The following is a 12,221-nucleotide window of genomic DNA, read 5'->3' on the forward strand; positions in this document are numbered from 1 at the left end:
CACAAAAAAATGGCCATGTTTTTGCACTTTGCATGCTGCATTTGGGTTTGCAAATGAGCCCTGTAGTCTCAAAATGTAAAATGTATAAACTGCAAACAAATCATCATTACTACTGTTTATTAAGTCATCTCTTGATCTATCTAAATTATCAAGCTGTACCTGCAAGCTTTAAGCCAGGTATGATAGCAAAATATGTGAACCCGTTCTCTGTCTAACAAAGAAAGAGACGGAACATTGGTACAAAAACTTTGACAGCATATTTGCATATCAATAGGCGGTAACCGTTTACTACTTTGAAGTAAAATGACTCCACTGTAATGAAGTTGCCATGAAATTGTGTATCATTTGTCTCAATTGTGGCAACAGGGACCATGTTTAAGGAGAACTATCGCGAAAATGAGGGGAGAGGGGCTATATGCCACCCTTTGCCCAACCCTCTTGAATACAGCACTGCCAACGTAGGCAGCACTATACTCATGGGGGAGCCCAAGTCCATACTCCATTCCTAAGCCGCTGATAGAGAGGTTCAAAGCGTGAGAAAACATGGCAGCTTGTGCCTGTTCTTTGCACTTTACACTCTGCCCCACAATCAGTAAATAAACTACATAATGTTGTATGCAGTTTGTTTCTGTAACCTACTCTTCAGGGATGCAGAGAGGTAGACAATTGTGCAATGATGTTTAAAAGTCAGTGTTAAGAAAATTACAGGACAGCTCTAGTTTAAAATATAGGAAACATTTTTTTCAAATACTTGTCCCTAACTTGGACACTAATGGAATTTCCCAGTTTAGATTATTAGAGACATCTAAAACTTTTCAATAATGTATAGGATTGTAAACATTTAGAAAGCTATACACAATCTAGCAGTTTCCTAATAGAGTGCTTATTTCATTGCCAGATGTTGGAAAACAGATGACTGCCTGACAAAGTGTTTTGCATCCAGCAATGAAAAGTGTTTCTCTGCGATGAAATAGCTAGATCATTTCCAGGAACTCAGTTCAGGGTGAAGGCGTAAAGCAAAAAAAAATAAAATAAATAATATATATATATATATATATAACAAATATATATATATATAATAACAAAAAAGTTTAAAAAAGATAAACTGCCGAATATCGAATTCATTTCTTCATACATCTAGGATGTATTTAAATTTTTCTAATCTATATATATATTTTTCATAATCTATATGACTAAACATTTCAGTTATTTAAAAAAAAAAAAACTGATTGGCATCTTTTCCCTAGATATACAGTACATATACAATATATTCCTCGTTTTACAGTGCAAAAGGGAGAGCACTAGTTGATTTTTTTTGTATTCTGCTTTATTCATTTCCCACAGTAGGGATTTTTTTTTGTGTAATAAAGTACTTGTCTTTTTTTTAAGTAATCACAACTAAATCTTTGGATGTTTCAAAAGCCATTGTGCGTGTTTGCTTTGTTTTTTTAATTAATGCCTTCCTCCTATACACTACACCACATGGGCCTGTAAACTGCTTTGGACACCAGATAGGAAGTGGAACAGAAGCCACTCAAGAGTGACATGGAGAAGTACAGCTGAGGCAGAACTTGGGAACATAGCAACAAACATGGGGTAGAGTTGTGACAAAGAGAGACAAAAGTGAAAATCCTTTGTTGCTGCCTTACATGTCAGTTGGGGTAATACGCAATAATAATGATAAATTTACAGCACCATTGATAACTCTCTTCCTATAAAAAGAGCTTTAAGCAGCCCATCCCCAAGGTCATGTTGCTGATCTGCTTAAAGCTCTTTTTATAGGAAGAGAGTTATCAATGGTGCTGTAAATTTATCATTATTATTGCGAATTACCCCAACTGACATGTAAGGCAGCAACAAAGGATTTTCACTTTTGTCTGTCTTTGTCTATGTCACTATGGGGCATATGTATTATGCTGTACAAAACACGAGAAAATTCGCTACACATCACCAGGCTTCACCGTGTAAAAACCGGAATAATTTTTTACACATTTTTTCTTTCACCAGAATTTACGTAAAATAACAGCATAAAATCTGGCGTTCAGATGGCGAACGTCTCAGTTTATTTTATGCAGCTTTTTACTTCGTTTCATTGGCGAATTTCATTTTACACAGCATAATAAATATAGGTTCTTTCTATGTCCAACTGAACCTCCACTAAATTTAACATAGTTGTTATAGATCCACATAACTATAAAACAATTATTATACAGAAGTAGGAAAACACTGTAGAGCTTAAAATACTTTGACTTTGTACTGTCTTTTTATGTATTAAAAATGTATTTTTTATTAATATTTTCTCTGAGAATCCTTCATCCGCTTTTTCAAGAGGGTTTCATTATAGTTATTATTGTAATTAATATTTATTTATAAAGCACTAATAAATTCCCCAGTGTTGTATTATTGAAGGGTTTATACATCAAACATACAAATTACATACAAAGTTACATATGGCCATTTGCCATAGATCTCCCTCTGGCTGTCATCAATACAAATAGCTGGGAGTATGGCACATTGTACTTGCTTACCTTAAAAATGTAAGGCTGGAGTGAACAGATGTCTAACATAATAGCCAGAACACTACTTTCTCCTTTACAGCTCTCTAAGCTGTTAGCAGTCAGTAACCAATCAGTGACTTGAGGGGGGCCATATGGAACATAACTGTTTAGTTTGCTTTTGAATCTGACCTGTGTGCTCACAAATTAACTGAACAGTTATGTCTCAAGTGCCCCTTTCAGCCACTCACTAAGAGTTTAGAAAGTTGAAAGGACAAGTAGAATTCTGGCTATTATGACATCTGCTCACTCCAGCCTTTATAGATCACATTTTTGCCTAACTAAATACATTACAAAGATTTTTTATTTTGCACAATCTTTTTTACCCACGCTCATTTTTGCACTGAAATGTTCCTTTAAGATAAAAACACATCTGTTTATTTTCAGGCAATATTTATTCAATATTTCAATATTTCATACTGTCCATAAAGTGGAGAAATCAATTCAAATTATTTTGTCACTGCTAATTTTCTGCAGAAAAAAGTCCAGACCACAGAAGATTTACCAATAGAATATAATTTGGATTTCTACTTTTGGCAATTAAAACCAGCTTTCTGGCTATGCATTCTTTATTATGAAAACATGTAATGTAGACCTTTCTAAATTATATCTTTAAAAAGTGTTCTGATTAAACATATCAGGTATAGTCCAAAATACATCAGACTAATTTGAAATGTGTATTTTTGTGTTGGAGGTTTAGCGGCTAAAAAGTTTTTGTGATCATGAAAGAAAGCGACTGGGTTCTTGGACACTGCCAGGATATTGAAAGTTATTTCTGAGAAATGAAAGAATAGCCTGGGAGCAGTTAAGAGCTGCACTCTTAGCCATCTGAAGAGCTTTACAGGACAGGGAAAAAAAACTCAGGCATGAACATATGAAGCTACAAAATGAAAAAAGAGAAAATGACACATCATTACTCAAGAGAGTTAATAAGTAGCAGATGGGAAAAAGCTTCTGACCTACATCCACCAACTGATACATTTTACTAATGAACATAAATGTAACATGGTTTTAACCACAGAAAAACCACATATTGAACAATAACCTGCTCTGCATTTAGGCTTTCATTTTTTACTCACATTATATATAATGAATACACTAGTCATTCATTTCCTTTCATAATTTAAACTGACCTTAATTAAAGTTGACCTTTTTAATCAACTGGGTTACACAAAAACACCATCTTTATAGCCACAAATTTAAGGAGGAAACCATGATTAATTACAGGTATTATGTTGAAAGAGATGGATTGTAAGCTCTTTTGGACAGGGCTTTCTATACCTATTGTACTAGTTATCTGTTTCTGTAGTTTAGTATGTTCAATGTCCACACCATGGTACAGCACTGTGGAAAATGTTGGCATTTTATATATATGATTTAATAATAATAATTCATACTAGCAGCACAGTGAGAAAATGAAATGTTTGTGTCACTACATGGAATAACAGATGGCAGCAAGGAAACAGTAAAAATGAATACACTTTCATTTCACAACTCTAACAATGGGTGTTCTTTACACAAACTAGGTGTGGAGTAGAGAGCAGTTTACCCTTCTGAGTAAAAAAACACTATATAACTCTTCATATACTGTCTGGGACACAGGCAGCAGATCTGTTTATACAGAGCTCATTGTCACTATTAAACAATCAATCTCTATTAAACAAAATAATATGTTAGTGTTTTAAAATAAAAAATGTACATTAAAATTAGTACATGTATAGGATCTGTCATCTGGAAACCCATTATCCAGAAAGTTCTGAATTACGTGAAGGCTATCTCCCATAGACACCAATATAAGCAAATACAAACCGAATTCCAAAAAAGTTGGGACACTAAACAAATTGTGAATAAAAACTGAACGCAATGATGTGGAGGTGCCAACTTCTAATATTTTATTCAGAATAGAACATAAATCACGGAACAAAAGTTTAAACTGAGAAAATGTACCATTTTAAGGGAAAAATATGTTGATTCAGAATTTCATGGTGTCAACAAATCCCAAAAAAGTTGGGACAAGTAGCAATAAGAGGCTGGAAAAAGTAAATTTGAGCATAACGAAGAGCTGGAAGACCAAATAACACTAATTAGGTCAATTGGCAACATGATTGGGTATAAAAAGAGCTTCTCAGAGTGGCAGTGTCTCTCAGAAGCCAAGATGGGGAGAGGATCACCAATTCCCACAATGTTGCGCAGAAAGATAGTGGAGCTATATCAGAAAGGTGTTACGCAGCGAAAAATTGCAAAGATTTTGCATCTATCATCATCAACTGTGCATAACATCATCCGAAGATTCAGAGAATCTGGAACAATCTCTGTGCGTAAGGGTCAAGGCCGTAAAACCATACTGGATGCCCGTGATCTCCGGGCCCTTAAACGACACTGCACCACAAACAGGAATGCTACTGTAAAGGAAATCACAGAATGGGCTCAGGAATACTTCCAGAACCCATTGTCAGTGAACACAATCCACCATGCCATCCGCCGTTGCCAGCTGAAACTCTACAGTGCAAAGAAGAAGCCATTTCTAAGCAAGATCCACAAGCTCAGGCGTTTTCACTGGGCCAGGGATCATTTAAAATGGAGTGTGGCAAAATGGAAGACTGTTCTGTGGTCAGACGAGTCACGATTCAAAGTTCTTTTTGGAAATCTGGAAGCCATGTCATCCAGACCAAAGTGGACAAGGACAACCCAAGTTGTTATCAACGTTCAGTTCAGAAGCCTGCATCTCTGATGGTATGGGGTTGCATGAGTGTGTGTGGCATGGGCAGCTTGCATGTCTGGAAAGGCAGTATCAATGCAGAAAAATATATTCAGGTTCTAGAACAACATATGCTCCCATCCAGACGTCATCTCTTTCAGGGAAGACCCTGCATTTTTCAACAAGATAATGCCAGACCACATTCTGCATCAATCACAACATCATGGCTGCGTAGGAGAAGGATCCGGGTACTGAAATGGCCAGTCTGCAGTCCAGATCTTTCACCTATAGAGAACATTTGGCGCATCATAAAGAGGAAGGTGTGACAAAGAAGGCCCAAGACGATTGAACAGTTAGAGGCCTGTATTAGACAAGAATGGGAGAGCATTCCTATTCCTAAACTTGAGAAACTGGTCTCCTCCGGTCCCCAGAAGTCTGTTGAGTGTTGTAAGAAGAAGGGGAGATGCCACACAGTGGTGATAATGGCCTTGTCCCAACTTTTTTGGGATTTGTTGACACCATGAAATTCTGAATCAACATATTTTTCCCTTAAAATGGTACATTTTCTCAGTTTAAACTTTTGTTCCGTGATTTATGTTCTATTCTGAATAAAATATTAGAAGTTGGCACCTCCACATCATTGCGTTCAGTTTTTATTCACAATTTGTTTAGTGTCCCAACTTTTTTGGAATCCGGTTTGTAATTCTAGTTTTTAAAATGATTTTCTTTTTCTCTGTTAGTAGCTTGTACTTGATCCCAACTAAGATATTATTAATCCTTATTGGAAGCAAAATAATTCTATTGGTTTTAATTCATGTTTAAATAATTTTTTAGTAGACTTGTAATATGGAAATCTAAATTATGGAAAGAAACATTATCTGGAAAACCCCAGGTCCTAAGCATTCTGAATAACAGGTCCCATACCTGTCCAGGGGTTCTATTAATGCTTGGGATTCTTGGGGGTTTCTGCATAGGGCTTTTTCCATTATTTGAATCACCATACCTAGAAATGTAATTACAAGTAACAGACCAAATACCTCTGAAACAAAAACAAATTGTGCACTTTTCAAGGGGGCAAAAGTCACAAAAGCAACTGTCCCATTATAGCTATTACAACAATATTTTCTGCTAGTATAGTTATAGTGTTATAAGTTCTCCACACAGTAACATTTTTTTTCAGTCACCTATGTAGTAAGTACTCTGCAAATAGCATTGGTCAGTTAGATGCACCAAAGTAATTTGGTTGTGGGTTCACACAGTAATTTTGCAAAACTGGAATAACCAACTGCCATGCAACATGCAATTAGTTGACTGCGGCAGTGAAGAAAATTAGTTATGCTAGATGTGGTAAGCACTTAGACAGACAAGTTAGGTACAGTTGTCATACCGCTGCCTGGGACAACCTTAGGCCCCCTATAGCACTTCACAAAGCTGCAAAAGGAGCCCCAAACTAATTTGTGCACTTACATTGAATTGAGGCAGAGCTGCAATTTGTTTTCTTAATGATGAAAGTGTTTAATTAAGGAAGTGGTGTATTAAAAGGGATGGAGTGTGTCCTAACCCAGCCCCCATCACAAGCAATTTACAGTTATTTTAGTCTAATGCAGTTAGAAAAATGAAAATATTTGAGTGGCTGATGCAGGTCAATAGGCCAGGGTAAAATTTTGCACTTATTTACTACAAACCATCATCATATGTAAAATAAATAATAGAAAAAAATGTTGGAACAATGAATAAACAATAACTACAATATGATACACTTTTGAACCTGCTATGGCAAAACTGATAAACACCAGCCAAGAATCCACTCAAAAAGCTTACTCATGTGCCTGCACCTTGAGCCATTGCATTGGCCCAGATGCAGGCACACAAAGCAGATTAAGGGTGGATTCTTGGCCTGCCCTGTGTTGCACTGGCCTTAAAGGGGCAGTATAACTTTTTGTTCAACATGTATGCAATGAACAGGTTTTGGGCTAAACATACTTTTTGCCTATTTCTTGCGCTAAACAGGGCAAACAGGGAAAATTATATGACTTCATGTTTGCTTCTTTCAAGGTAGATAATTAGATTATCTATTTGTGAAGGAAGGGGGTTATATACCTGTAATCTAATTATCTACCTAATAAGGGCCAAACAAGCTTCAGCGTTCCTGTGTGTCCTGCTTAACAAAAAAAAAAAAATTTTTATGATTAAAACATTAAGCGAAAGCTATGTACAGTACCAGCCCTATTCATATACTACAACCTAACTTAGGCTCCTGCATTTTTTACCATTTAATTTGCAAAAAGAAGCTAATATAAATGTATTAATTAGGAGGCCAGTATGACTGAACACCATTTTATCAACCTCTTATATATATATATATATATATATATATATATATATATATATTTGGTATAGCAGTTGATAATATTGCCAGCATAAGCTCTACTGCATTGTACATTCCCTTTCTTAAATAATTCATAAACTGGTTTACAGGAGAGAAAGAAACGTTCTGGAATTTATGTAGGGTTAATTTACCATGACAACACTGCTACATTTTTACAAAGTCCACCATGCTTAGTTGTCATAGTTCAGAAGTTTTAAACTAGTGTGATGTATTATGTGTTTATATGGGACCCCTTTGTACATAACAAAAGTTGCAAAATGGGCAAAATGTTTAAAGGAGAATGAAAAGTATAATCACTGGAGGGTGCCAAAATTCCCCAGTGATTGTATTTACTTACCCTAAACCCTAGGCCGGTGCTCCTGTTCACTAAAAACTGCACCAGCCTAGGGTACATCATATATCTCTCATAAGAAATGAAGATAAAGATATAACTAAATTCCTGTGTGAAGTCTCCCAATGCAGTCTTGAAACAGTCCCAGAGCCAGTGTCTGGTATGGTGCTCCAGGGTAATAATATTCTTCTTATTTACCAGATTTCAAAGCTTAAACTTGATTGATTTAATATTACAGAATCTAGCAGTTCAATACAGAACATTAGCTTAATGGTTCACTGTTCTTCTCTTGGAGAGATTATTTTATCAAAACTGATCATTTCCCAAAACTATGCCACAAATACTCACAATTCAATACAGAATGTACGGCAGTGGGACATGAAAATGCATTTGGGACGCACAGAGTTCTAAGAGAATGAACATATTGTTCTGAAAAGTAACAGCACCATCTAGAGGAACAACTGATATACAAAATAACCTGATAAGGTAACTTATAGCATTAGTACTTACTTATTTAGTGAATTCCAAGCATAAGCCAAAACATTACAAAGTGAGTTCAGTTTACAAAATGTAAGTACATTTAAAGTTGTTTTGCTGTGATCTCACACATATATAGGTATATCAGGAATGTGTTAAATCCTGGATTCAGTTTGAATTCAGCTGAACCTAAACCAAACCTATAAAGCCATCAAACTTTAGAGCTCTGTATATGTGAATGCAACAAATATTTGTATGTTAACTCTGCAAAATCCTTTGAGGATTTGAGGTATTTGGCTGAATGCGGAAATTAAGGATTTAGGGCATCCCTAATGTATCTTTAGAATATTGTACAATGATACAAAGAAATATTTAGGTGAATGGAACATTTCGAAAGCTTTGCCTGTTTTTTATAAGCACAAAGATGTAGTTAAAAAAGCCCTAAATCACCCTTCCTTGCCCTGTATCAGAATAGACTAATTCTCATAGGGCAATAAAAGGTGATTAAATAGTCTATCAAGCAACTCTCACCGAGGACAACGAAGGGTGATTTCAAGTGCTTGTCAGGTGATTTTCAGACAGGGCAATGGACCTTAGTACTTAAAAAGTGATTCAGATAGTAAAGCCCTTATCATGCAATCTCATAAAAGGTGAAGAAGAGTAATTCCAAGCACATGCCAGGCAGTTCTCAAAGCACAATGGAAGCCTATCTGAGGCCTATCTGAGACCTTTTGGTAAGTCTTGGGAAAAAATAACTAACCAATAAAATTGGGAAAAGGGGATGAAAACTGACCCGTGTGTAATTTTAGGTGAGAAATGCCAGACAAGCACTTGAACAAGGACTTTCACATAATTGTCAGAAGGCTAATTTTGGTCCAAGTCTCTAGGCTACTGATTCAGAAATCCCCTATGTGCCATTGCCCTTGGTATAACTTGTAGTGCAGGAAACATTGGTATGACATTGCACCCTGGGACACAAGTGTAAACACACAGGTCATTTAACCATGAGGTAAACTGTTATTTTTATACATAATACCTTTCTTCCTTGACCCTATCCCATGTGATATATTTTTAGACCTTCACTTTGTTTTAGCTGTCTGCTTGAACTCTGATCTTCCCTTGTTCCTCCCCCACATTCGAGAACCTGACTCCTTCCCCAGTTCTCCAGCACACACTTTTCAGTATCTTCTCTATCCATTTTCCTTCTCATCTTTCTCTTAGGATCATCTTACTGTTTTCTCTGCCCAACAAATTGCATCTAACATCAGTAAATATATAGGAAGAACTGCAGCTAAATACTCTGCAACATGTTAATTAAGAGGATTACAGGCCTCAAATACTCCTGAGTTCATAAACAACACATATTCTTTTTCATATTTCCTGGCAGAAAATACAGACAGTATCAGTGTCTATCTGGAGTCAGAGAAACACATAAAAAGCAAACAACACTTTACTCAATACACAGCATTCTTTAATCTCTCTCTTATAATTCCCCTGGCTGCAATGAGCTGTGATGGGTTGAGGCAACATTAGGAACCCCACAGCTTGCCAAACTACATCCCCCAGAAGCCCCCTGCTGGGAGTTGTAAGTCTGGAAACCTGGATAGCCAGAACACTACAAATAAACCAGTTGGTAACAGCACAAGTAACCTCAATATGCTTGTTTTATGAGCGAGAAATACACATCAGGGCATCTTTGAACCACTTATTACCCAATTTGTTGAGTGCTGTTATACAGTTAATTTCATCAGAGAATGACTTTTTCTAGTTATTAAATGGGGTGAACAGAAAATGAAAATGCACATTAGTACATGTTTCTGAGTCTTTTTTATGGGCATTACTTGTTGCATCTGTGTGGCAATGTCAAAAAGTCACAAAGTTTGCAACAGGACTAGTTAGCAGAGATCCACTGTATCCACAATTTTTGAACTCAGCCAAACCCTCAATGCTTCACAAAAGACTCAAAGTACCACATTAAATTAAAATATTAATCAATTTTTTTTAAAACTGCATGATCGGAAAAACAAATGATTACCTTTAGATTTCCAGATTTCCAATTTAGATTTAAACTCAGAATATAAAGGGGCACATTCATCAAAAGATGGCTTGCATTTTTATTTGCAATATAACAGAATAAGGTCCTAGAATTCTACATTCAAATCAATGCCTGAGCATAACATCTTGCAGCAAAGATGTATTTTACTATGCTATGATCCATTGTTATCAAAACCAGTCGGTAGCATAACATAGCAAGCTATAATTACAATACTACAATATTAAACAGTTGGGACTTCTACTTACCAAAAGCTTTCAAAGGTTCTATTAACTTTAAAGTAAACGTCTGTCCCTTTTCTAATTCTTTCAACATCTTGGCAACTTCATAATGGCGTGATCCAACAATATTTTTTCCATTAATGGCTTCTATATGATCTCCAACATTTATTACTTTCACTTTGTCAATCGTGCTGTCGTCCTTTATGCGCTACAAAGTAAAATAATGTTACAAGTTATAAGGTAGCTGAGCTGTAATGGAAAACCCCACAGGTTTAGCTTGATGACAACACGTGAAAGAGTAGGTGTCGTGAAGGCTGTATACCCATGGAAACGCAGACGAGCACCAAGCCCACGCAAAAACTCTAGCTCTAAGTTACTGCAGAGTTAGAGTGCTAGGGAGGCTCAGTTACTGGTTGCCATAAGACAAGCAATCATTTGTGAAAATATTGTAAATCATTTAAAGATAAATGTATCTTCATATCAAGTGTTTTTTAGTGGAAAGCTAACTATCTAGGCTCAGTAGAAATTGTGTCACTGGCAGCAGAAATGACAATTTTTACTGCTCTTAATAAATTACTTAATTCTAGGCAAATAGTTACTAGTCCAGCTGCATTTAAAGGTCAGTTGTATCTCTGGTTTATCTAATAGCCATTTACAACTCTGAGATAAAACAGAAGCATTTCTTAGGATTCTTAATTTAACATGAACATTATTATACATAAAATTACATAAACTTCATTCCTATATTCCCTAAATGCTTCGTGGAGATATTTAGAGATCTAAAGTCAAACTAAGGTCTGAAATTTATCCCATTTAATCTGAATCTAATTAACAAAAGCCAAGCTTTCATGCATACTGATGTGTTTTTTTTGGGCATATAAAGAAAATGATAAATCTAAGCAGATACAAATACCAGGAGTCTTTCTGGCATGACCAGACTGAATGCTGCCATACGCCACTGGGATCCTCACTTACCCACTGCGTCGGCTGCGTAGCTACAAGTTTTCCATGTTTACACCGATGAACAGATTGTTTAGAACAATTGCTCATTAATAATGTATAGGGAAATAAACAGGCTCACTGAAAAGATGAGTTTGCAGTAACAAGGGCCAGGGAGTCAACTATGTGCTTACAGAGAAACTGTCTAAATTTGCATCTGCAGTTAAGCTTTTGCACATAAAGAAGTGATGGAAACGAAACCACCATTAACTTAAATATGAAATGTGTGACAGCACTGGTACTGGTGCTTTTTAACCTGAAAATGTCTGAGCTTTTTCTTAGGCTGAAAAGCCCCAGTACCAGCTTTGCCCATTTTGGGCACAATTTAAGTTAAAATTCTATCCCAGAGAATTTGCCCAGGTTCCATCGACTTTAACTACCATGATAAAGGGAATTTAAAGAATATCTATATAGTGGGCTGCAATAGGCATATAATTTTTTAAAATTTTCGTGTTTCACAGGAATAAAATAATTTACTGTTATCCATACACAAATACA

General features: G+C 36.0%; 1 protein-coding gene across 1 annotated transcript in view; it reads right to left on the reverse strand.

Moving 5' to 3' along the window:
* The window catches only part of gipc2 (GIPC PDZ domain containing family member 2), a 59,226-nt gene that overhangs the window by 16,044 nt on the left and 30,961 nt on the right, over positions 1-12,221 (reverse strand). Inside the window, 1 exon segment of the mRNA NM_001126797.1 lies at positions 10,752-10,932. Coding sequence (NP_001120269.1) covers positions 10,752-10,932 — 181 coding nt within the window.

The sequence above is a fragment of the Xenopus tropicalis genome, chromosome 4 (assembly GCF_000004195.4).
Source record: "Xenopus tropicalis strain Nigerian chromosome 4, UCB_Xtro_10.0, whole genome shotgun sequence".
NCBI classification, from domain to species: domain Eukaryota; kingdom Metazoa; phylum Chordata; class Amphibia; order Anura; family Pipidae; genus Xenopus; species Xenopus tropicalis.